The sequence below is a fragment of the Oncorhynchus mykiss genome, chromosome 18 (assembly GCF_013265735.2).
Source record: "Oncorhynchus mykiss isolate Arlee chromosome 18, USDA_OmykA_1.1, whole genome shotgun sequence".
In the NCBI taxonomy this organism is placed as follows: Eukaryota; Metazoa; Chordata; class Actinopteri; order Salmoniformes; family Salmonidae; genus Oncorhynchus; species Oncorhynchus mykiss.
The window spans coordinates 49,799,197-49,825,601 of record NC_048582.1 but is presented as its reverse complement, the minus strand read 5'-3'; the positions used below and the strand labels follow the sequence as shown (position 1 = coordinate 49,825,601).

Here is a 26,405-nt window from a genome sequence, read left to right as displayed (position 1 = left end):
GTCGTAAAACTAAAAGGAGAGCTGTTGAGTTAAGACAAATTGTTGGTGCATTTCACTGTTAGTCTACACCTGTTGTTTACGAAGCATGTAACTAATACAATTTGATTTGTGTCCGCGGTCAGTCATCCCACTCTATCTGCATAACACTTAAATCAGTCAATGGTAGAAATATTATCCAAAATATTGCTCTTTCAGTGATTCACGTTTGAATTGTAGTCTATCACATTGGTCCGCATTTGAAAATATCCTATAACTAAAGACTTTTCTGTGACTATGAGTCTGCTCACACAGCAAGTGGCCTACAGGTAGCCTACATAATGTGATCAGGAGCCCACATTTTCCATGGTACTTACTATGTAGCCCACATTTACCATGGTACTTACTGTGTAACCCACATTTACCATGGTACTTACTGTGTAGCCCACATTTACCATGGTACTTAATGTGTAACCCACATTTACCATGGTACTTACTGTGTAACTGACATTTACCATGGTACTTACTGTGTAGCCCACATTTACCATGGTACTTACTGTATAGCCCACATTTACCATGGTACTTACTGTGTAGCCCACATTTACCATGGTACTTACTGTGTAACCCACATTTACCATGGTACTTACTGTGTAGCCCACATTTACCATGGTACTTAATGTGTAACCCACATTTACCATGGTACTTAATGTATAGCCCACATTTACCATAGTACTTACTGTGTAACTGACATTTACCATGGTACTTACTGTGTAACCCACATTTACCATGGTATTTATGAGTCACATGAAGCTGTCACACTGCCACGTGACTGTCAGGGGAATCTGAAGGGAACTGTATATGTAAAATGGCCATGGTGGACACCAGCCACCATGCCCATGTTGGCCAAGCAGGATCGCCCTCACTCTCTCACAAAACAGGCAGGCACTCACTCACTGGATGGTCAGGACTGGAGACACCCAACTGTGACGATGACATGTGGGGCCCTAGAGATTCCCTGGGGGGCAGACACCACATGACATCAAGTGACTTCTGAGTTTGGTCATAGCCTGGCCAGGCAACCATGTGTAGAGTTTAAAATGACATTTAGAGTTACAGTGCCTTCGGAAAGTATTTAGACCCCTTCACTTTTTACACATATTGTTACGTATTATTATATACATATATATTAAAAAATTGATTAAATAAATGTTTTTCCTCATCAATCTACACACAATACCCCATAATGTCAAAGTGAAAACATGTTTTCAGACATTTTAGCAAATGTATAAAAAACAAAAACAGAAATACCTTATTTATATAAGTATTCAGACCCTTTGCTATGAGACTTGAAATTGAGCTCAGGTGCGTCCTGTTTCAACTGATCATCCTTGGGATATTTCTACAACTTGATTGGAGTCCACCTGCGGTAAATTCAATTGATTTGACATGATTTGTAAAGGCACATACTTGTCTATATAAGGTCCCACAGTTGACAGTGCATGTCAGAGCAAAAGGGAAGTGTCCGTTTCTGAAGCATTGAAGGTCACCAACTACACAGTGGCCTTAAATGGAAGACGTTTGGAACCACCAATACTCTTCTGAGAGGTGGCCGCCAGATGCTAACTCTGACAGAGCTCAAGTGTTCCTCCGTGGAGATGGGAGAACCTTCCAGAAGGACAACCATCTCTGCAGCACTCTACCAATTAGGCCTTCATGGTACAGTAGCCAGACGGAAGCCACTCCTCAGTAAAAAGCACATGACAGCCCACTTGGAGTTAGCCAAAAGGCACCTAAAGGACTCTCAGACCATGGGAAACAAGATTCATTGGTCTGATGAAACCAAGATTGAACTCTTTGGCCTGAATGCCAAGCATCACGTCAAGAGGAAACCAGGCACCGCTCATCACCTGGCCAATGTCATCTCTACGGTGAAGCATGGGGATGGCAGCATCATGCAGTGGGGATGTTTTTCCACGGCAAGGACTGGGAGACTAGTCAGGACCGAGGGAAAGATGAACAGAGCACAGTACAGAAAGATCCTTGATGAAAACCTGCTCCAGAGAGCTCAGGACCTCAGACTGGGGGCGAAGCTTCACCTTCCAACAGGACAACGGCCCTAAGCACACAGCCAAGACAACGTAGGAATGGCTTCAGGACAAGTCTCTGAATGTCCTTGAGTGACCCAGCCAGAGCCCTACAAACAATACCCCATAATGTTGAAAAGGAATTATGTTTATAGAAATGTTTAAAAAAAATAATAAAAAATGTGAAGTCAAAATGTTTTGAGTCAATAAGTATTCAACCCCCTTGTTATGACACAGATTCAACCACAAACATCAGACAGGTTTTCCAATGCCTCGCAAAGAAGCAAACCTATTAGTAGATGGGTAAAAATAAGAATAAACAGGCATTCAATAACCCTGTGAGCATGGTGAAGCTATTAATTACACTTTGGATGGTGTATCAATACACCCAGTCACTACAAAGTCCTTCCTAACTAAGTTGCCGGAGAGGAAGGAAACTTCTTAGGGATTTCACCATGAGGCCAATGGTGATCAAGGACATCAACCACCCGAGCCACTGCCTGTTCACCCCGCTATCATCCAGAAGGCGAGGTCAGTACAGGTGCATCAAAGCTGGGACCGAGAGACTGAAAAACAGCTTCTATCTCAAGGCCATCAGACTGTTAAACAGCCACCACTAACACTGAGTGGCTGCTGCCAACACACTGACACTGACTCAACTCCAGCCACTTTAATAATGGGAATTGATGGGAAATGATGTAAATATATCACTAGCCACTTTAAACAATGCTACCTTATATAATGTTACTTACCCTACATTATTCATCTCATATGCATATGTATATACTGCACTCTATATCATCGACTGTATCCTTATGTAATACATGTATCACTAGCCACTTTAACTATGCTACTTTGTTTACATACTCATCTCATATGTATATACTGTACTCGATACCATCTACTGTATCTTGCCTATGCTGCTCTGTACCATCACTCATTCATATATCCTTATGTACATATTCTTTATCCCCTTACACTGTGTACAAGACAGTAGTTTTGGAATTGTTAGTTAGATTACTTGTTATTACTGCATTGTCGGAACTAGAAGCACAAGCATTTCGCTACACTCGCATTAACATCTGCTAACCATGTGTATGTGACATATAAAATTTGATTTGATTTGATTTGACTTTAAAACAGTTCCATCGTTTAATGGCTGCAATAGGAGAAAACTAATGATGGCGCAACAGCATTGTAGTTACTCCACAATACTAACCTAATTGACAGAGTGAAAAGATGGAAGCCTGAACGGAATTGAAATTTTACAAAATATGCATCCTGTTTGAGACAAGACACTAATACTCCAACAAATGTGGCAAAGCTATTCATTTTTGTCCAGAATACAAAGTGTTATGTTTGGAGCAAATCCAACACAACACATTACTGAGTACCACTCTCAATATTTTCAAGCATAGTGGTGGCTGCATCGTGTTATGGGTATGCTTGTAATCATTAAGGACTGGGGAGTTTTTCAGGATATAAAAGAAATTGAATATAGCTAAGCACATGCAAAATCCTAGAGGAAAACATGGTTCAGTCCACTCACTGACAGTAACCTAAATCACAAGGCTAAATCTACACTGGAGAAGATTACCAAAAAGACAGTGAATGTTCCTGAGTGGCCGAGTTACAGTTTTTACTTAAATCTACTTTAAAGGTCTATGGCAAGACCTGAAAATGGTTGCCTAGCAATGATCAACAACCAATTTGACAGACCTTGAAGAATTTTGAAAGAAAAATGGGCAAATGTTGCACAATCCAGGTGTGGAAATCTCTTAGAGACTTACCCAGGAAGACTCACAGCTGTAATCTCTGCCAAAGGTGCATTGACTCAGGGTTGTGAATACTTATGTAAATGAGATATTTCTGTATTTCATAATCAACAAATTTGTAAAAATCTAAAACATTTTTTTACTTTGTCATTTTAGGGTATTGTGTGTGGATGAGTGAGAGAAATTCAGACTGTGACACAACAACATTTGGAATAAGTCAAAGGGTATGAATACTTTCCGAAGGCACTGTATTTACACGCAACAGTCCTTTACACATATTAAACAGTTAGTGATGAGCTGAGGTATATCAACCACACACAAATCATCCAGTGATTCATTTGATTGGGTCTAGCTGCCTCCACGACAAGAGACATTGTCCTTTTCGCCATTAAAAGGTTATGTTTTGTTACGGTAATTTGCATACTGAGTGTTTAATTATTTCCAGCCAATAAGAAGTTATCTGATGGATGATTTGGAGGGGAAAGAAGGATGAATGGTTAGGTATATTACCTGTTAAGCATATCTATCAGGCCATTAGCCTTTCTGGGTAACCACAGCGATCAAACTCTGCACGCAACACAGATAATGTTTATTTAAATGTCATGAGATGGGCCTATAATTCCTTAATTGCCATGTAATGGTTACCAATTCATATAATTCCTCAATTGCAATGTTTAAGCCTTCAAGAAATTATTTTCTCAAGCCTGTCATTTCATATAGACTGCACGTACAAAACATTAGGAAGACCTGCTCTTTCCATGACGTTGTAGACTGATCAGGTGAATCCTGGTGAAAGCTATAATCCCTTATTGATGTAACTTGTTAAATCCACTTCAATCATTATATATGAAGGGGTGGAGACAGGTTAAAGAAGGATTTTTAAGCCTTGAGATAATTGAGGCATGGATTGTGTGTGTGCCATTCAGAGGGTGAATGGGCAAGACAGAAGATTTAAGTGCCTTTGAACTCCATATAGAAGCTCATCATTGAGAGTGTGATAATGGGTTAATACATAATCAAGTTAACACAATAAAGTTTAACAACATATTCCATTAGTGTCTTCTGGCTTTCATACCAGATACAAACTAATATGATGATACTGTGTGTTTGAAATTGGTGTGGGGACTTTTCTAATGAATCTGAAACATCTAGAGTGATATTCACTTTATTTGTAGAGCCAATACATACTTAGCAATAGTAAGTGACTAAGGGAAACGTATTGGTGCAACGTGTACACTAATAATCAGGAAACAAGAACATTTAGTAAATAAACGAACACAGAACTAAACAAGAAACAGAGTCAATAACACCTGGGTAAAGAACCAACGGGAGTGACATATATAGAGGAGGTAATCAGGAAGGTGATGGAGTCCAGGTGAGTGTCATGAAGCACAGGTGCGCGTAACGATGGTGGCAGGTGTGTGTAATAATGAGTAAACTGGGAGTAGACGTGACAATTGGAGAAATGTCCTATGATTCCTCATGTGGAGGGAGTGGAAAGACCGATTCCTCTTCTTCATGCTTCTACACTGGGAGGGGAAAATCCCTATAGATGTGGCAAATGTTCCTATCCAGCTCAAAGGCCCAGTGCCAGCGTAAGCTGCAAGAACATCTGTGTAGAGGGAGAGTTGATGAGTTTTGTACGGTAAGACTGTTCTACAAGTCCATTCAACAACCTGGGTGATCTGCACGCCACAGCAGAATGGGTTAGGTATTAGCTTGGAGAACTAAGGGAAGTCTTCACATGTGAGGCAAAATAATTCATGTGAGTTTGGTTCACTAAACCCGAGTGGCGTAGCGGTCTAATGCACTGCATCTCAGCACAAGAGGCGTCAGTCACTACAGTCCCTGGTTCAAATCCAGGCTGTATCACATCCGGCCGTGATTGGGAGTCCCATAGGGCGGAGAACAATTGGCCCAGCGTTGTCCGGGTTTGGCCGGGGTAGGCCGTCCATTGTAAATAAGAATTTGTTCTTAACTGACATGCCTAGTTAAATTAAACATTTCAATTTTACTTAATGGTGGACTATGAGCTGCAGTACTCCTGTTGAGAAGAACTCTGTGGCTGGCTCAATGAATGACCTCAACAATTTATACCTTCTAACAAGGATGGAGAGAGAACCCATTTCTGTGTGCACAGCTAAGAACAAACCCAATCTCTATGCATGGTTCCTCGAAAGCCTGAAAGCTAGCAATTGAAGTGCTTAGGCAGAACTTAACTAATGACTTAGAAAGCATACACTTAAATTAAATACACTGGATCTACTCCATTAGCCAGAGAGAGGATAAAATTGAATTGACATAGAACGGCCCATAGTTTTTATCTCTCCTCCTAATCTGCATGGCAGAGTGCTATCTAATCTCAGTGGATAAGGTAATTACCATTTTGCGTTTGTATTAGATCAGTTCAAATGGCCTATTTCTCCTTGCTCTGTGCCACATCAGATTGAGTCACTGTCTTCGTCCCAAATGGTACCCTATTCCCTTTATAGTGCACTACTTTTGACCAGGGCCCATAGGGAATAGGGTGCCATTTGGGATGTGGTCAGTGACTCCGAAGCCTCTCCTTTTATACATCTTCATCCCCAGTCTGTCTGTCTGTCTGGGACCTTGTGGATATTATGAAGAGAATCACTGACCTTGGAATCATAACCCTAGATTGTAGCCACTTGTCGCTGTGTTTGTGTAGCCACTTGTCTGTGTCATGTTTGACGGTTTCTGTAGTTTGCCAGGATCGGGACGTTCTCTTTCCTTGATATAATTTTGTAATCTCTGTCTGCATTGACTGAGTGCAATGTAAATTGCAGCTGGGCTCTCTCGTTCCTTTAATCCCTCCTTTCCCTCAACCTTCCTTCCCTCCATCACTCCTTCCTTCTACCTCTTCTTCCCTCCATTCCTCGTCCCTCTCTGCATCCATCCCTCCTTCTCATTTCATTCTTCCTTCTCTCCATCCCCCATCCCTAAAAACACCCCTTTGTTCTATCCAACCTTATTTTATTCTTCCTTCTCTCCATCCCTCAGTCCTTTCATCCCTTTATAATCATATTCACTGATACATTCAATGTTGACATGTGTTCAAGGTTAGATCAGCCAATTACTGTCTTTGAATTGACCAACAGCTGTATGCCCTTGGGTCCTCACTGTTGTCAATGAGTGTGGAGATTTTCATTTGATTTATTAGGATCCCCATTAGCCAATGGAGACAGCTAGTCTTACTGGGGTCCAACACATAACGAAAAAAGACATTACAGACAATAGACTTAACCATTTACATTTAAAAACATGAACATGTAGTTTATGTTCATGTATCAGTTACACATGTCAGTACATACATACAAAAAGTAGGTCAGATGGGAGAGAGGCGTTGCTTTATTTGTTTTTTGAAACCAGGTTTGCTGTTCAATTGCGCTCTAGATGGGATTTCCATGTACTCATGGCTCTGTATAATACGGTGCTTCCTTGAATTTGTTCTGGATCTGGGGACTGTGAAAGGACCTCTGGTGGCATGTCTGGTGGAGTAAGTGTGTGTCAGTGCTGTGTGTAAATTGACTATGCAAGCGATTTGTAATATCCAACACAATGTTTCTTATAAAAGGAAGTGACACAGTCAGTCTTTCCTCAACTCTTAGCCAAGAGAGACTGACATGCGTGGTATTAATATCAGCCCTCGGATTACAATGAAGAGCAAGACGTGCTGCTCTGTTCTGGTCCAGCTGAGGCTTAACTACACTAGGTCTTTCTTTGCCGCACTTGACCATATGACTGGACAATAATCAAGATAAGATGAAACTAGAGCCTGCAGGACTTGCTTTGTGGAGTGTGGTGTCAAAATGGATGAGGAGGAGGATGAGACAGGGGGATGACCAGGGAGGTGGATGAGGATGTAGGAGTAGGTGAGGGAAGAGAAGGGAGGAACAGATGAGGTGAGGGAGGAAGAGAGGGAGGAGAAAGAGGTTGACTATAGATGTAAATATCAATGGCACTACTGTCAGCAGCCAGTAGTCTCATATAGACCTAACCTAGCGTGTCCAGTTGATCGTATGTACAGTAGAGACCTCAAGTTACTAGTTGCCTGCCTGTCAAACAAATGTACAGATGCTCAATACAGATTCAATATTTTGTTATTCACAACAAGAGTGAGGTCATGTCTCTCACCCTCACAGCTGTCTGCCACAATTGTTTAATCAATCAAACTATAAACAGTACCGCACTCACTAATAACTACAATATATAATTGTTTTTCTGCAAATCAACTCAGATCAAAAATGTGTATCCATGCATTGAATCCCAAAATGAAGGTTGTGGGGTTTGCCTGAGCTCAGGAGATGTGCCTGCTCCTGTATATTTTTAAGAAGTCTGATGAAGTCTCTCTCTCTCTCTCTGCCTCTTTCTTTCTCTCTTGGAGAAACAAGCCTTATCGAAAAATGTGCCAGATATCCACAGAAGAAATCTATACTGCATTGTGGACACCCGACATAACACACAGAGCGTTTGAAACACACAGACCAGAGTAGTGAAATACCACTTGAACCACACAGCATGCAATAGGAAGAATAAAGGCAGTCAATGTAGAGAACTATGATGGAGCTGAACAACCAAGTTATTGTCCATCACATTTTCATCCACTGGTTTTTTCTGCCTCTTTGTAAGGTTTGAAACATGATGGGCTCTTTTAACAACGAGGGGAACAGGGATAGAGTGGGTTGATGTCTCGGTCTCTCTCTCTTCCCTGGAATGCATTGCAAGTCCCGTGCCACCCTCTCTCGGAACGCAGGGCTTTGAAAGGTCTCTCTGCTTTAAATGTCAGCATTTTGATGTTCTCTTCATTATAAGTAGAATCCTTCATCCAAGCCAGGCTTCTCATGTATAAAACATAGTCTAGATACAGCCTCCACAGACATGGATGGAGAGGGATACTCCACTATACAGAACCAGTAGCATTCTTACTCAGAATATTACATGTCCTTCTCATGCCTTCCACCAGTGGAATCCATTAAATGGCTAGTAATTCCACATTTCTACATAAATTCATCTGTCAAAACCCATATTTCACATATTCAGCAAACATGGCATTTGAAAGTAATAACTCCAACTCTGGAAAACTCTTGTATTTTAGAGAAGGATTCCAGTAATATTTAAGGAGATATGTCCATGAGTTCTTTTCGGAAAACCGTTCCCATAGAAAGCCGTAGAAAACTCAGGGTGTCTGTATACTCTGTACCAGTGAGCACCGGCTCAAGTCAAGCACTGCTGTTCTAGCCTCAGGTCATTAAAATGCCATGGGACAATTCTTCCAATGGATCTCATATGAATCTCCAATGGCTAGATCGGAGGGAATATGCATGGAAATAGGTGCTGTTAATCTCTGATATCATGTTTCCTAGGTGCATATGTAGAGGAGGTGATTTGTTGGCACTTGATTTTATGAACTGGACTTGTAGGCCTAGTGTCCTAAAAGGCATCTGCCAAATAAAATATTATTATTATTAACTATCTGAGGAGTGAGTGGGGACCTTGTGGCCTGGTTAGCCTTGTAGATGATTCAATTCACATTGAAACTGAACACAAACTCTGCAACAAGTCTAAACAACAGCCTCTCTCTGAGCTGAACATCTCAACAGGTACCAAGAATACATCTCTCTCTCTCTCTCTCTCTCTCTCTCTCTCTCTCTCTCTCTCACACACACACACAATCATTGGAACTGTCCCAGAGAGAGGATGAGGGAGAGGGGAATGAATGAGACATTGAATGGGAAAGGAGACACCGGTAGGAGATAGTGATTCGATGGGAATGATGGATAAGGAAAGTTTGGAATGAGATATGCAGAGGGAATGAGATGCAACACACTTTCCAGGAAAAATAACACAAAAAAATCACGCAATAAAACAGCTCTCTGCTCCTCTAAAGAAACTCTCTCTCTCCCCTCTTTTTTGTACTTAAAGTAGAGTCAACACCTTTTCCTGTCCTTGGGAAAAAGTCAGAAATGGTAGCTATATTGCAACAATAACAAAACTGACAATGTGTCTGATATTTGAACACAAAAAATGCACTCCAACTTCATGGGTTGGAGACAGAAACATCACTGTTGACCAAGAAGTTCCATAATATGTCATTTTAGAGTTTCATAACAGAGCTGAGAAGGCTACAGAGGAAATGTACAACCATAACAACCTTGAATGTTGAGAAACTTGTGAAAAGCCACCTACACTTCATAGACAAAGGCCTTTGTGCGATGTGGAAAAACAGAGGTTTCCGCTTGACAGGAAATTGCTTCAGATGCTCAGGGGGAACTTGAACTTTTTGATCCCCGCTAAATCAGTGAATGGAGATGGACCCTCCTACCTCGAGGCTATAAATAACGCCACTTAACAGAGCATAGGTCATTAACCGTCCTAAAAGGAAGGAAACACAGAGGAGAATAGTGGAGAAGCAAATTAAGGAAACAGAGGGGAATAGTGGAGAGGCAGGTGAAGGTCTGTGGCCTGCCATTGAACACAATATATTGAAGGGCAGCTTTGTGTGTGGAAGTCATATATTCATAGGAATGAAGAGGATTGAATTGCAGATGTAGGATCTTAATTTGAGCCAGTTTCTACAGCAGGAAAAGGATTCTGCAGCAACAGGAAATGTATATTATTATGTGGATGATAATTAATGGACATTTTTGAAGGGGTTGATTCATGGTAGCCTAGTGGTTAGAGCGTTGGACTAGTAACCGGAAGGTTGTGAGTTCAAACCCCCGAGCTGACAAGGTACAAATCTGTCGTTCTGCCCCTGAACAGGCAGTTAACCCACTGTTCCCAGGCCGTCATTGAAAATAAGAATTTGTTCTTAACTGACTTGCCTGGTTAAATAAAGGTAAAATAAAAAATAAAATAAAAATTTTTCTTAAGGGACAATCAAGTCTGAAATTTCAAAGTGGAAATTAAACTTCAGAAACCTTTTTAAACCTCAAATACACAACATGTTTTTTCCTGCAACAAAGTGATCAAATTAAGATCCTACATCTGGAGTAACCTGTGGGCAGTTCCTAGAAATCAGTTCAGAAAATTATCCTCCTGTGCAGTCATTATAATACACAGAAAAGGTCTGAATGTATTATTTCCTAGAACAACTTTGTAATCTACAGCAGCACAACGACGACGACGGGGGTGAAGGGGGAGACAGACTCTTCTCGATTCTGTGAAATAAACACCTTCAGTGGAACCTGTCAGAACATGCAGAGGACAGAAACTACATCAAATTACACAGGAGGACTACATTGAACAGGACAGGAGTATACATAGAGAGCATAATTTAGCCACAGAGGATCAATAGTTTTAAAAAAATAACCGTGCATTAAGTTATCACAAGCACATACAGGTAACTGCCAAAATTAAGGAAACATAACGTCTCTTAAAAGAGTGTTGCAGCACCATGAGCTGCCAGAACAGCTTCAATGCACCTTGGCATAGATTCTACAAGTGGACCTAAACCATGCTAGGAAAATGTACCCCAAACCATATCATATGCTTTGTATCCCTCATTTACTTAAGTGTTTCCTTTATTTTGGCAGTTACCGGTATGCCTAAGGTCAGATAAGCCAGTTTGGGCAGCATGCACACCAAATATACAGCTTGTTGCGTTGTGGCCATTGACATACAGTATAATCCATAGAAGGGTTTTGGAACCTCTACCCTGGCAATAAAAAACCAAAGCCCCGGGGCCTATGATTTCTTAATCCAGCCCTGCATCTGTCCCTCATTTTAAGGTCAACCCTGTTATGTGAACTGAACTCTCGTTTTAATATGGTGAAACTATTCCTTTTCTTTAAAAAAAAAACACTTTTATTCAAAAGAAACATTGAACATCTAATAGTCAAATCATAGAGTAAAAGCAGGTGAGCTCTTTTTGGACAATTTCTGGTGTTTTGTGATGGTAAACAGAGGGTCGAGCGTAACATGTCAACCCTGTTACCCATAGAAAGACAAGCTAGAAATGATTTAACAATGACCTTTTTTAGGTGACGCTTTCATTCAATTGCCACTCCCTGTTGCACACTACAAGTTTCCATTTTCCCTGTCACAAGGGGATTTATGACTGATTTAAGAAGAAATTGTCAACCATGTTACTTTATATGGCACGTAATAGGCACGTAGTATAGTCATTTTTTTATTTAACCTCTTGAGATGGGAAAACATGTTTTTTTATTAAGTTGAACATGTGGTATTTATAACAGAATGTTCAAATTAAGTAAAATCAACAAAACAAAACAATGACCAAGTTATACTTCTCAAAAAGGCACTGAATTGGTGGAAGGACCACTCTGTTTCTGAGGAACACAAGATAGAGAGAGCTACTGAATGATCATAAAATGAATGCACAGTATAATATACTTTCCTTAATTGATGCTCTTACCAGTTAAACTAAACACTTCCACAGTCACGTCCAGTTCTAAATATAACACAGATCATTACGTGGGGAAACTAATATGCTTAGTATCATCGTTGTGGGTTGTTCGCTGGAGAACCTCCAAGAGTAAAGACTGTATACCTAGTCTGCGTCAGGGAAACATATGACTTTGTAATGCTACTCAACAGATGTTCAACAACATTAATGTGTCGGACATTATTCACTATAGCCCCGCGAGAGCACGGTTTGTTCAGCCGTCTGTTGGGCCAATCAAATCTGTTTTGCAGGACATGAATTACTGTTTATGCTACTAACTCACATATGGACTTCTCACTGACGCCATTGGCTGGTCATTAGGAATATTGGAGCAGCAGAGGGAGACAAGCGTTTCTCAACCAGCTTTATTCTAGTTTAAGTCAGTAGTGCTCCAAGGAGGAAGGATTACATAGTTTGCCTGTTCCTGGTACAAAAGGATTGAGAAACACTGAGGTAATAGAGCAACCCACCCAACACCTCTGGAGTTTACAGGTGACCCTGAAAGTCACACCTTTTAATACACCAGCGCTGTTGAGGGGCACAAATACCAGTCACCCAGTCACACCAGACCATAACTTCAATTAAAAAAGAATGTAAAAATCTGGCTAATGATCAGGCAATACAATAAATGTTAATGTCTGTATCTATACATGTAATGTATCTATGTAATGTGGTAATGTTCAGGGACCACAATGGCAATAAGTCTGAGTTTGTGATATCCCTGTCATGTATGTAAAATGTATGTACTGTGTGTGTGTTTTTAACATAAAAATCAATCAAGTCAACAAAACCAGTTTGTAGCCAAGCCATTGTTAATTAAAGGAGGAAAATAACTTGCTGAAACCAATGGGTTCTTACCCACCGTTTTGGAAACACAGCAACAGAGCCTCACACTATACTGTAAAACCCTTTTGTTTTTGTTACCCCTTTTTCTCCCCATTGTTTTGTGATAGCCAATTGGTAGTTATAGTCTTGTCCCATCGCTGCAACTCCCCTATGGACTCGGGACAGGTGAAGGTCGAGAGCCATGCGTCCTCCGAAACACAACCCTGCCAAGCCTCACTGCTTCTTGACACACTGCTCGCTTAACTCGGAAGCCAGCCGCACCACTGTGTCGGAGGAAACACCGTCCAGCTGGCGACCACAGTCAGTTTGCAGGAGCCCGGCCTGCCACAAGGAGTCCTTAGAGCGCAACGGGACAAGGGAATCCCGGCCTGCCAAACCTTCCCCTAACCCGGACGACGCTGGGCCAATTGTTCGCCTCCGGTCACCACCGGCTGCGACAGCCTGGGTCTGTAGTGATGCATCAAACTGTGATGCAGTGCCTTAGACCGCTGTGCCACTCAGGAGGCCCCGGTTCATTAGTGTCTTTATGAGGTTAGTGGAACACATCTCTGGCCATTCTTTATATTCCTCTCTTTACATTACCACGCTGTAGTAAAAATGTCTAGGCTAACACACAGGTCATAATCTGAACTATGTCTTTTGAAGAATGTGCATGGTCTTCCACCCTCCCTGTGTCCAGTTCGTCATAATATTCCAGAGCCTTTTAACCCGAATATAAACGGCTCTGCCGGTGGTTGTGATTCGTTTACATCAGGTGCTACTGTAAATTGACCCTCATTAAACCAGCAAAAGGCTCCAACGAACGGCCATCAAGTTATAGCCGAGAGAGCAAAGCACTAATTTTAGCATGCGTACGTGTGTCTGTAGATGAACTAAAACCAGTTGCTCTCCTGTGGGACGGTCAGTCTGCTCCGCCTGATATCAAAGGGAATACATGCCGACTCTGTTGCCATGGTGAGCGCAATTCAGCTTGGATGTCTCCTAATTGGAAAGTATGGATGGAGAGGAGAAAAGAGAGAGAAAAAAATGAATCGGATCATCATCATTAATAGGGTGCAATTGTCCCTGGCCTAGTGCAGTGCTCGGGTTGTGGCAGTATCGATAGGCGAAGGGGGAGGAATCAGAAGAGGCTTGTGACAGTGGGGAGGGAGGGGGTTCATACAGATCAACGGAGGAGCCGTTCACTTAGATGATTGCCACTCACAGTAGAAAGGCTAGGCAGAGAAATCCTTGGAAGCTGAAATTACTGTACGCCACAGATCATTTACATACTCTGGGTCCTCCCTCTAGCTGTCAATGTTTTAACACCTCCCGTTCTGTGAAATAACTGGCAGTGAGTGCATTACAGTACCAGTACCGTGAGGTGGGAAGGCAGGGACACCTACTTCTGGCAGTAGGCAGGAGGTATCCTTTTGTATAACGCTATAAAAACAAATGGAACTGTAAATGTCAATCTCCAATTTCATGCACCAAAAAGCAGCATTGCAGAATGGAATGAGGAGACCTACAACTTGCTGCAGCACTGCTGTCAGAAAAAACAACAAGCAACAGATGGACCCAGAGAAAGTCGATTGGAAACCATATTTGTGATCTTGTGAGCTCACATTTCTATGTCTATACTATACTTGGAATAGATCATTAGCATCTCTTGATCAACAATCAGTCATAACAGCACAATACTGCAGTGTGTCAGTACTTTTGATACATGATGGATGGCAATGCAATGGCAGCCGTTGAGGAGGACGTCAGGTGAATGAGACTGCCTACAGTGAATCTTTTCTTACTGTGTTTTGTCTGATAGCCTGCATTATGTCCACTTTCCACTAATCTCGTTCCAAGATACTGCCGCCCTCCCTAATTCATTATGTAGCAATAGCCAGGGTGGGGGTTAACTTCCACAAATAACGTTGAGAACAGCACTTGTTGCTGGGTTAGATCAGTTTTAAAAGTAAAAAACGAAACTCTAAAAAGGTTCAAGGGATATCCTTCCTTCGAACTAGATAAAAGCTTCCCATCTCATGTATCCATATAAAATTATTTCTAATTAAAAAGCAAATTAATAATTGATTTATTCATTAGTGGAAGATGACATCCTGTAAGAGTTAATAAAACATAATCTCTAAAAATGGCCTTGAGAAAGAGACATCCCCCTGTAATTCATCATGCTAATTATTTTCACATATTGCATCTGCTATTCACTTCAGTCATGACTCGTGAGTTCATACACTGAAGAGTGTTTTGTACGTTTCCAATAAATTGATAGAAAGCCTGCATTTGTTCATATTAACTGACATTCTTACCAGTCAATATTTACAGTGGAATACACTACTAGTACTTCATATGTAGTCTACCTCTCTATTGCCACTTTCAAAACAACTGGGAACTCAGCAAAAAAAACTAGCACCGACTGGGAAAAATCGATTTGATCGTTCATCCAACTCGGAATTCAGACGTCATGTTTGACCTCGTATTTTTCAGTTCCCAAAAAAAGACTGTCTTCGTCTGCTTCTATTCTTCAAGTCAATCACACTTATAGTAGCTTTCCCTCAGACTGAGCAACCCCCATCCAGTGAGCCAGAGGGAATATTAAGAGGATAAGAGATCCCCCCCCAAATCACCCTTCATACACAATAATTTCACATCCCCCTCAGGTCGGCAATCATTTCACGTCCCCCTCAGGTCGGCAATCATTTCACGTCCCCCTCAGGTCGGCAATCATTTCACGTCCCCCTCAGGTCGGCAATCATTTCACGTCCCACTCAGGTCGGCAATCATTTCACGTCCCCCTCAGGTCGGCAATCATTTCACGTCCCCCTCAGGTCGGCAATCATTTCACGTCCCCCTCAGGTCGGCAATCATTTCACGTCCCCCTCAGGTCGGCAATCATTTCACGTCCCCCTCAGGTTGGTTCAAGAACTCAGTTTTTATATTTAACAGAAGAGCGACTAGCACTGTTTATTGCTTTTACACATTGGAATGGAGAAGAGGAGTAACAAAATGTGAAAGCTTATCCCCCCCATGTTTTACCCATTACCTCTCTGTCTCCCGTGAGATAATGTATGCGTCCTAAATGGCAACCTATTCCCTATATAGAGCACACACATATAAGCCCTGGTCAAAAGTAGGGTGCTCAGGGAAATAGGGTGCCATTTGGGACATAGATAAGGCCAGATGTCCTTCCCCTCGATCACATCACTCCAGTCCTCTCTTGTCTGCGGTATTGATGACATGTTGTTCACACAAAGCCCAAAACATTGAAGGCCATTTTACCTGACAATTTCTCTGAGAATCTCCATTGAAAGCTCTTTTTTGTCCAGGACAAGGCTTTTTAATCTGTTTCCCGGAAACCGGCCACCACAGTATCTAGAATATATTTTACAGGGCTGAATGGATTAACCCCTTACCTACCAGGAAATACACAAAATGCACTAATTGGATGCATTGCTGATTTAACAAGCGAAAGTAAAGCACTTTCAGAAAGAGAGAAGATTATTGGAAACGTTAGAGCATCACTCCTCCAATAAACTGCTAAATCGGGCTGTAGAATTACACCAGTGGCTCTTTAGGTACTGTATCCGCAATTACATTTTGCTCAGCCTAGGGTAACCCCGGAGTACCCCCTCATGTGCAATATACCAGTAGGCCTATGTTCCTATGCGTCTTCCCAAGTATCCCCTGGTTTATCCGTACCCCAGGTTGAGAACCTCTGAATTCCACCAATAAAAACCCTGTTTTAGAGGACAGAAAGTACAAACCAAGGCTTTTGAGACCCAAATGAGTGACTGATGTTTATGCTCATGGTGGATCTTGAGAAATTACACTTTATGACCAACCAGCACAGCCTTCTATTACAATAAAGGTCAAGGGGCTAGAGCTGAACCGTCTGTGTAGACTGTATAAAAGGTAATAACCCATAGCCTCGCCAGTGTAGCCTCCATGTGAGACAGTGCCACCTGCTGGTGATAAATAAACATACTACTGTATTCAAGTACACAAAGCATATCTGTATTTGAATGATGAAAATCGAAACTTCGATCAGAATTGTATGATCGATGTTTACATTACATGTCCCAATATAATATTGAGAACATTTTGAAACTGAAATACTAGGTATCTATAAAGAATCTGTTGTGAAATCAATACAAAACCAGTAAGAAGTGAATCCTTCAGACAAGCTTTTCAGACACTGGCGAGACACAGTGACGCATTAGTCCCCCCAAACCCAAAAGAGTTTGTGAGAGCTACCCGCCTGCCCTCGGTCTTCCACTGCTGTGCTGTGCAGGGCACATAGTTCAGGTCAAACTCTGGCTCGGTGCGGTCCAGGTTGAGGGTGGGTGGCAAAGTGCTGTGGTAACAGGCCAGGGCAGTGAAGGCTGCCTCCAGAGCCCCGGCAGCCCCCAGGAGATGCCCCGTGGCCCCTTTAGTGGAGGAGACAGCCAGGGCGGCTGCGTGCTGCTGGAACAGTCTCTTGATGGCGGCGTTCTCTGCAGCGTCACCTAGTGGTGTAGAGGTGGCGTGTGCGTTCACGTACGTCACATGGGCTGGTTCCACACCGGCGTCTCGGAGTGCTGCAGACATGCACCTGGAAGAGATCAGGAGGGGACTGTAAAAATGTCATGACTTCAAATATGTTCACCATTTCATTTTAAAAAGTCAGAACCATTTTGAAACAGGCAACAAACAAAAAAAATACAAATCTTTCTCTCATGGTCAAGCTGATAGATAGTGGTACAACCTACAGTACATCAATGGTTCCTTAACTCCTAACACAAATAGTATGCACCTGGTGAAAGAGTGCTATAAACCCCATCCATGACTACTACCTGAAGGCTCCGTCTCCATCAGCATTGGGGGCTGTGATGTGGCTGGCGTCCCCTGACAGGCCGTACCCCAGCACCTCAGCATACACCCTGGCCCCCCTCCCCACAGCATGCTCCCACTCCTCCAGGAGCACCACCGCAGACCCTTCACCCATCACAAACCCATCCCTCTCTGGGTGGAAGGGCCGCGATGCCAGCCTGGGCTGGTCGTTCCAGTGGGTACTCAGAGCCCTTCAAGTAAAAGTTCAAGTTGAATTACACCCGCATAGTAGTCAATACAAACTAAAATCCATGAACATACAAATAGCATAGAATTGATCAAAGGACAGACTAGATCTATACTAACAACAATAACACGAACAAACAACAAAAATATCCTGGGATCATCAAGCCTGACCTCGCCCTGGCGAACCCCGCGATTGACAGAGGTCCCACGCAGGCTTCTGTCCCACCCGCTACCATGGCGATGGCGTCTCCGTGGGCGATGAACCTGGCTGCATCACCGAGGGCATGGGCTCCAGTGGTGCAGGCGGTGGAAACGGCGTGGTTGGGACCTTTCAGTTTGTGCTTGATGCTGATGTGACCGGCAGCCATGTTGACCAGGATACGAGGCACAAAGAAGGGGCTGACCTTGAATACAAATACAACTTTTATTAAATCTATCTTTAAAAAAAAAATTGCAGTCTGTTCTCAACCCTGCTCTGCAAATAGGACACACTCCTACCTACCAACCCTGCCACACACACACATCTGAGAGATTGGAAGCACCACAGCACACTTCAGCGGACCCCATAACTGACCTTACTGTAACCTTTTGCCTGGAAGATGGCCGACGTCTTGGCGATCTCATCCAGAGAAACCATGCCCATCCCCACCGCCACCCCTGTGGTTAGCTGCTCCTCAGGGCTGCTGGGATACCACCCAGAATCCTCCAGTGCCAGCTGGGCGGCACCGAGAGCCATGACAGTGGCTGGTGACATACTGTTGATCTCCCCACGCGTGGCAAATCTCTCATCTTTGAACTGGCCCTCTCCATCCCCTCGGGGCACCAGGGCTGCCACTTTACAGGGGACTGTCTTATACATCTCAGAGTCAAGGGCGACGATCCCACTGGCACCACTAATCAGCTGGTTCCAAGGTAGAGTCGTCCCTGTGCCGAGAGGAGAGACAAGTCCTATTCCAGTGATTGCTACTCTCCTCCTGGACGGATTCTTTCCACAGGTGTAGTGTCTCAGATTGGGGATCGTTGAACAAACACAAGTGCTCTTGTTGAGAAGTGTTCTGGTTGTGTGCTGTGAAGCCAAATATAACGGCAGCTTTGGCCAACACGATGACATGCTGTTGTTTTATTTCTCTGCTATCTACCACAGTGGATCCTGTGGTGTAGAGAAAAATAATAAACAGTTTAGCAGCCTAACTCATTCTTGAACCATACATCCCACCAATCATGTCAATACAGAATGGTATGTACGTAGTACAAATGCTTTTATAAACTGGATGGTTCGAGCCCTGAATGCTGATTAGCTGACAAGATGGCGCCGGAGGAGAGGGCTGCCATCTTATCGGCTCTTAACCAACCATGCTATTTTGTTTGTTTTTTCGCGTTGTTCGTCACTTGTTTTGTACATAATGTTGCTGCTTATGACCGAAAAGAGCTTCTGGACATCAGAACTGGGATTACTCACCTTAAATTGGACGAGGAGTTCTTCTTCAATGAGTCGGACGCGAGGGATATACTACGGATACCCGACCAGATCCCTGTGATTCGCTGAAAAAAGAAACTTAGGTTTTGCGGAAAGAGATCAGGATGCCTTGTGAGGATCAGGTGATGAGTGGCTAATCTGCCCTTTCCTTCCGTTCTTCTAGCTAACATTCAATTGCTATAAAATAAATGGGATCAACTGAAAGCACATATACCCTACAAACGGGACATTAATAACTGTAATATCTTGTATTTTACAGAGTCGTGGTTGAACGACAACATTAAGAACATACAGCTGGCAGGTTATACACTATCAGCAGGACAGAACAGCAGCCCCCACGGCGGTAGGCCTATGCATATTTGTAAACAATAGCTAGTGCACAATATCTAAGGAAGTCTCAAGGTTTTGATCGCCTGAGGTAGATTATTTCATGATAAGCTGTAGACCACACTATCTACCTAGAGTTTTCATCTGTATGTTTCGTAGCTGCCTACATACCACCACAGACCAAGGCTGGCACTAAAACCACACTCAATGAGCTGAATTCCACCATAAGCAAACAGGAAACTGCTCATTCGGGGGCAGCGCTCCTAGTGGCCGGGGATTTTAATGCAGGGAAACTTAAATGTGTTTTACCAAATTTCTATCAGCATGTTAAATGTGCAACCAGAGGGAAAAAAAGGTCCACACACAGAGACACGTACAAAGCTCTCCCTTGCCCTCCATTTGGCAAATCTGACCATAATTCTATCCTCCTGATTCCTGCTTACAAGCAAAAATGAAAGCAGGAAGCACCAGTGACCTAGTCTATAAAAAAAAGTGGTCAGATGAAGCAGATTCTAAACTACAGGAGTGTTTTGCTAGCACAGACATGTTCCGGGATTCTTCCGATGGCATTGAGCAGTACACCACATCATTCACTGGCTACATAAATAAGTGCATTGAGGACGTCGTCCCAACAGAGACTGTATGTACATACCCCAACCAGAAGCCATGGATTACAGGCAACATCCGCACTGAGCTAAAGGGTAGAGCTGCCGCTTTCAAGGAGCAGGAGTCTTAACCCGGAAGCTAATAAGAAATCCCTCTATGCCCTCCGATGAATCATCAAACAGTCAAAGCATCGATACAGGATTAAGATTGAATCCTGCTACACTGGCTCTGACGCTCGTAGAATGTTGTAGGGCTTAAAATATTACGGACTACAAAGTGAAACCCAGAAGCGAGCTGCCCAGTGACGCGAGCCTACCAGACGAGATAAATGGCTTTTATTCTCACTTCGAGGCATGCAACACTGAAGCATGCACAAGAGCACCAGCTGTTCTGGAACTGTGTGATAACGCTCTCGGTAGCCGATGTGAACAAAACCTTTAAACAGGTCAACATTCACAAAGCCACTGGGCCAGACGGATTACCAGGGCGTATACTCAAAGCATGCACGGACCAACTGGCAAGTGTCATAACTCACATTTTCAACTTCTCCCTGACCGAGTCTTTAATACCTACACATTTCAAGCAGACCACCATAGTCCTTGTACCCAAGGAAGCAAAGGTAACCTGCCTAAAAGATTACCACCCTATGGAACTCACTTCGGTAGCCATGAAGTGCTTTGAAAGGCTGGTCATGGCTCACATCAACAGCATCCTCCCGGACACCCTAGACCCACTCCAATTCTCATAGCGCCCCAACAAATCCACAGATGACACAATCTCAATCGCATTCCACACTGCCCTTTCTCACCTGGACAAAAGGAACACTTATGTGAGAATGCTGTTCATTGACTACAGCTCAGCGTTCAACACCATAGTGCCACGAAGATCATCATTAAGCTAAGGACTCTGGGACTAAACACCTCCCTCTGCAACTGGATCCTGGACTTCCTGACAGGTCATCCCCAGGTGTTAAGAGTAGGCAACAACATGTCTGCCACGCTGATCCTTAACACTGGGGCCCCTCAGGGGTGTGTACTTAGTCCCCTCATGTATTCCCTGTTCACCCACGACTGCGTGGCCGAACACGACTCCAACACCATCATTAAGTTTGCTGACGACACAACAATGGTAGGCCTGACCACAGACGAGAAGGCATATTATAGGGAGGTGGTCAGAGAACTGGCAGTGTGGTGCCAGGACAGCAACCTCTCCCTCAATGTGAGAAAAACAAAGGAGCTGATCATGGACTACAGGAAAAGGCGGTCCGAACAGGCCCCCATTAACATTGACGGGGCTGCAGTGGAGCGGGTCGAGAGTCTCAAGTTCTTTGGTGTCCACATCACAAATCGGCGCATGTGACAAATAGTTTGATTTGATTTGGTTGCACTAATTGCACTGTTTTGTCCACATAACCTGGTTCAAGCATTAACGACAATACCCAGGAAGAAGACACAGTGACGCTGAAACGTTGGTGGTTAACCCAATAAATTACTGGGACTTCATGCAGTGTGCGACTCTTATTGTTTTTATAACTGATTCCTCACCACATGACAACAAGCGTCCAATTTGTCTAACTATGAAATAAACCTCCTCGAATCATCTATTTTCCACTTACCTTGTGAACGCTATGATAGATCGCTCAAGTGTTTACGAATATAGTCATTATACCTCTGAAATCCTCTGCAAATAAAAAACAAGTCTCGTTCACACGCTCACAAAATCCATGCAACTAACGAACTGAGTTCATTTCAGGGGGATACTATGCAATTGCCTGCTCCCATACATTTCTCAGAGAAATGTAGATTACATTTTTTCCATAACAGAATATTGTCAATGTATACATAGATTCAAGGAAATAGTGCATTTTATTAAATATCATTAGCTCATTTTGCAGTAAATGATATTATTGAATAGTTATGATTTGTTCAGGCATTGCAAAGGCATCTTGATTGGCGGTTGCTGTTGTTCAGGGTTGCCAGGTTCAGCTGATATTTGTAGCCCAATGACTAGTCAAAACCCGCACATAAGGCCTGAAAACTAGGCCCCTTTTCCAATAATTTAGTCGAACGAGTTAATAAGGAATATCGTCTTCCCTTCTAACGACCTAAGAAGCAACATTTGGTTTGCCATCTTAATAATTAGTATTGCTAGATAATGGAACTAATAAAGGAATTTGAATATATCGCAATAGAAAAGATAAATCAGCTTTATTAAACTTTTAAAAACGAATGTTAGGCTATTTTCTGGCAATTGTGCTGTTATGATAAGACTACAAACCGTTATAAATGGCCTATTTGCGAGATTGACATGTCGTTTCATTTCATTGTAGCTTCAAACCCAAGAAGACTCAAGGCTGTAATCGCTTCCAAAGATGCTTCAACAAAGTACCGAGTAAAGGGTCTGAATACTTATGTAAATGTGATATTTAAATGTGTTATTTTTAATACATTTGCAAAAATGTCTAAAAAACTGTTTTTACTTTGTCATGATTGGGTATTGTGTATTGAGGAAAAAAATATTTAATACAGTTTAGAATAAGGCTGTAACAAAACAATTTGGAAAAAGTAAAGGGGTCTGAATACTTTCCGAATGTGAAAACATGTATAATGCTTCACTTGTTATGAGCATATACCTTATGAAATGTGTGTAGAGACCTCTCACCTGGTACGTTAGATTGTAAACATACAAGAACTGTCATTCAAGAGGCATGTTAAATGTATTTTTTAAACTAGATTTGTTTTGGTTAATGGCCCTGAATTTGCCAGTCAGCTCAAGAGACGGGGGGACAGGACCAGGGACTGCCCCATTGGTGAGATATACAGCTGTTTTACCGAGTCAAATAACTGCTTACTTCATTGCATGTTTGTGGACCGACTGGGACCACTGATACGAAAATGTTTACAAGCATGACTGTAGTTGCTTTGACTGTAGTCACTTTGACTGTATTCACTTTGACTGTAGTCACTTTGACTGTATTCACTTTGACTGTATTCACTTTGACTGTATTCACTTTGACTGTATTCACTTTGACTGTAGTCACTTTGACTGTATTCACTTTGACTGTATTCACTTTGACTGTATTCACTTTGACTGTAGTCACTTTGACTGTATTCACTTTGACTGTATTCACTTTGACTGTAGTCACTTTGACTGTAGTCACTTTGACTGTAGTCACTTTGACTGTATTCCCTTTGACTGTATTCACTTTGACTGTATTCACTTTGACTGTATTCACTTTGACTGTAGTCACTTTGACTGTATTCACTTTGACTGTAGTCACTTTGACTGTATTCACTTTGACTGTAGTCACTTTGACTGTATTCACTTTGACTGTATTCACTTTGACTGTATTCACTTTGACTGTAGTCACTTTGACTGTATTCACTTTGACTGTATTCACTTTGACTGTAGTCACTTTGACTGTATTCACTTTGACTGTATTCACTTTGACTGTAGTCACTTTGACTGTAGTCACTTTGACTGTATTCACTTTGACTGTATTCACTTTGACTGTATTCACTTTGACTGTAGTCACTTTGACTGTATTCACTTTGACTGTATTCCCTTTGACTGTATTCACTTTGACTGTAGTCACTTTGACTGTATTCACTTTGACTGTATTCACTTTGACTGTAGTCACTTTGACTGTATTCACTTTGACTGTAGTCACTTTGACTGTATTCACTTTGACTGTATTCACTTTGACTGTATTCCCTTTGACTGTAGTCACTTTGACTGTATTCACTTTGACTGTAGTCACTTTGACTGTATTCCCTTTGACTGTAGTCACTTTGACTGTATTCACTTTGACTGTAGTCACTTTGACTGTAGTCACTTTGACTGTAGTCACTTTGACTGTATTCACTTTGACTGTATTCACTTTGACTGTAGTCACTTTGACTGTATTCACTTTGACTGTATTCACTTTGACTGTAGTCACTTTGACTGTATTCACTTTGACTGTATTCACTTTGACTGTATTCACTTTGACTGTAGTCACTTTGACTGTAGTCACTTTGACTGTATTCACTTTGACTGTAGTCACTTTGACTGTAGTCACTTTGACTGTATTCACTTTGACTGTATTCACTTTGACTGTATTCACTTTGACTGTATTCACTTTGACTGTAGTCACTTTGACTGTAGTCACTTTGACTGTAGTCACTTTGACTGTAGTCACTTTGACTGTATTCACTTTGACTGTATTCACTTTGACTGTAGTCACTTTGACTGTATTCACTTTGACTGTAGTCACTTTGACTGTATTCACTTTGACTGTATTCACTTTGACTGTATTCACTTTGACTGTATTCACTTTGACTGTAGTCACTTTGACTGTATTCACTTTGACTGTAGTCACTTTGACTGTATTCACTTTGACTGTATTCACTTTGACTGTATTCACTTTGACTGTATTCACTTTGACTGTAGTCACTTTGACTGTATTCACTTTGACTGTAGTCACTTTGACTGTATTCACTTTGACTGTATTCACTTTGACTGTATTCACTTTGACTGTAGTCACTTTGACTGTATTCACTTTGACTGTATTCACTTTGACTGTATTCACTTTGACTGTATTCCCTTTGACTGTAGTCACTTTGACTGTAGTCACTTTGACTGTATTCACTTTGACTGTATTCACTTTGACTGTAGTCACTTTGACTATAGTCGTTTTGGATGATAGTGTAAATTGCATATATTATTACTGTATCTTATTCTTCACTTTAATGGTCCTTGGAGTCTTTGAACTTTGGGTTCAATGGGTACACCTGCTTTTTTAAAACAATGGGTTTGTGTTCCTCTCTCTTTCTCTCCCAGGCTGCTACAGCAGAGGTTGTGTTTGTTCCGACTGAGAAGGTGAAGAGTGGGAGAGTATTTCCTCTGTGGAACAACTCCACCAAGGATCACTACTGCAGGGTGTCCAGTGACAATGAGGACATCCAGGGATGGAGGAAAGAGTCTTGTGTTCAGGAAGCTGAAGAATGACTGGCAGATGGTTTGTTTTCATCCATGTCATAAACGATAAGATGCAATGCTCTTAATGATTCAATGCAGTTCTTATATTGACACATCAATGGGATATTTGTGTTCCTTTTCTGTATTTTTTCTATTGGTCAGTCTTTGTGATTGTTAAAGCAAGGGCATTACTTTTTTTTAGCAGAAATAAATCATTTATTGAGCATTTATCAATCTATCCAAACTTTGGATATGTTGCTTCTATAGTATATGTGTATATCAACTGTAAATATTTCCATATTTATGCTGTCTTTTTCCTGTCAGTAAATACACGTTATGTCCTGTCAGGTGTATCTAGCTCGTACAGAGGGCTCATGGTCAGGGAACATCAGTTATGTCCTGTCAGGTGTCTCTAGCTCGTACAGAGGGCTCATGGTCAGGGAACATCTTATGTCCTGTCAGGTGTATCTAGCTCGTACAGAGGGCTCATGGTCAGGGAACATCAGTTATGTCCTGTCAGGTGTCTCTAGCTCGTACAGAGGGCTCATGGTCAGGGAACATCTTATGTCCTGTCAGGTGTATCTAGCTCGTACAGAGGGCTCATGGTCAGGGAACATCAGTTATGTCCTGTCAGGTGTATCTAGCTCGTACAGAGGGCTCATGGTCAGGGAACATCAGTTGGAAGTTGGACTGTGCTCCTGTAGGGATGAAGATAAAGACAGTCTCAGTCAGAACATGCAGCCAGACCTTTCACTCTGGAACCGGCCGCTAGGGTCTGCAGTCTGGACAGAACACAATGTCGTTCTCAGGAGGTGGATGGATGATTGATATATTTTTGTCTGGTTTATGTGAACCATACCTTTCAGGATTAAGTTGGAAGC

The 26,405-nt window shown here is 42.2% G+C and overlaps 1 protein-coding gene across 5 annotated transcripts; it reads right to left on the bottom strand.

Moving 5' to 3' along the window:
• Positions 1-16,013: 16,013 nt before the first annotated feature.
• oxsm (3-oxoacyl-ACP synthase, mitochondrial) lies at positions 16,014-22,336 on the bottom strand. 5 transcript variants are annotated; one of them, XM_021572321.2, is made up of 6 exons: positions 22,181-22,336; positions 19,615-19,697; positions 18,730-19,305; positions 18,327-18,559; positions 17,933-18,160; positions 16,014-17,712 (listed from the first exon to the last, which is right to left on the bottom strand). In XM_021572321.2, the coding sequence occupies exons 3-6, from the start codon at positions 19,264-19,266 to the stop codon at positions 17,289-17,291; spliced, it is 1,422 nt and encodes a 473-aa protein (XP_021427996.2). In that variant the 5' UTR covers positions 19,267-19,305; positions 19,615-19,697; positions 22,181-22,336; the 3' UTR covers positions 16,014-17,288. The 5 variants fall into 5 exon arrangements, with proteins under 5 accessions (XP_021427996.2, XP_036808904.1, XP_021427997.2 ...); XM_036953009.1 differs by having other exon boundaries at positions 16,014-17,691; XM_021572322.2 differs by having other exon boundaries at positions 19,615-19,809; positions 22,181-22,335.
• Between the last annotated feature and the right edge of the window lie 4,069 nt (positions 22,337-26,405).

What these genes read in the sequence shown, in the direction of transcription:
- oxsm (XM_021572321.2), bottom strand. Translation starts at nt 19,266, where the DNA reads ATGTCATCGTGTTGGCCAAAGCTGCCGTTATATTTGGCTTCACAGCAC. An exon ending in GCGGGGTTCGCCAGGGCGAG is followed by an intron (nt 18,161 to 18,326) that starts GTCAGGCTTGAT and finishes TTTTACTTGAAG; the next exon opens with GGCTCTGAGTACCCACTGGA. An exon ending in GATGGAGACGGAGCCTTCAG is followed by an intron (nt 17,713 to 17,932) that starts GTAGTAGTCATG and finishes ACATTTTTACAG; the next exon opens with TCCCCTCCTGATCTCTTCCA.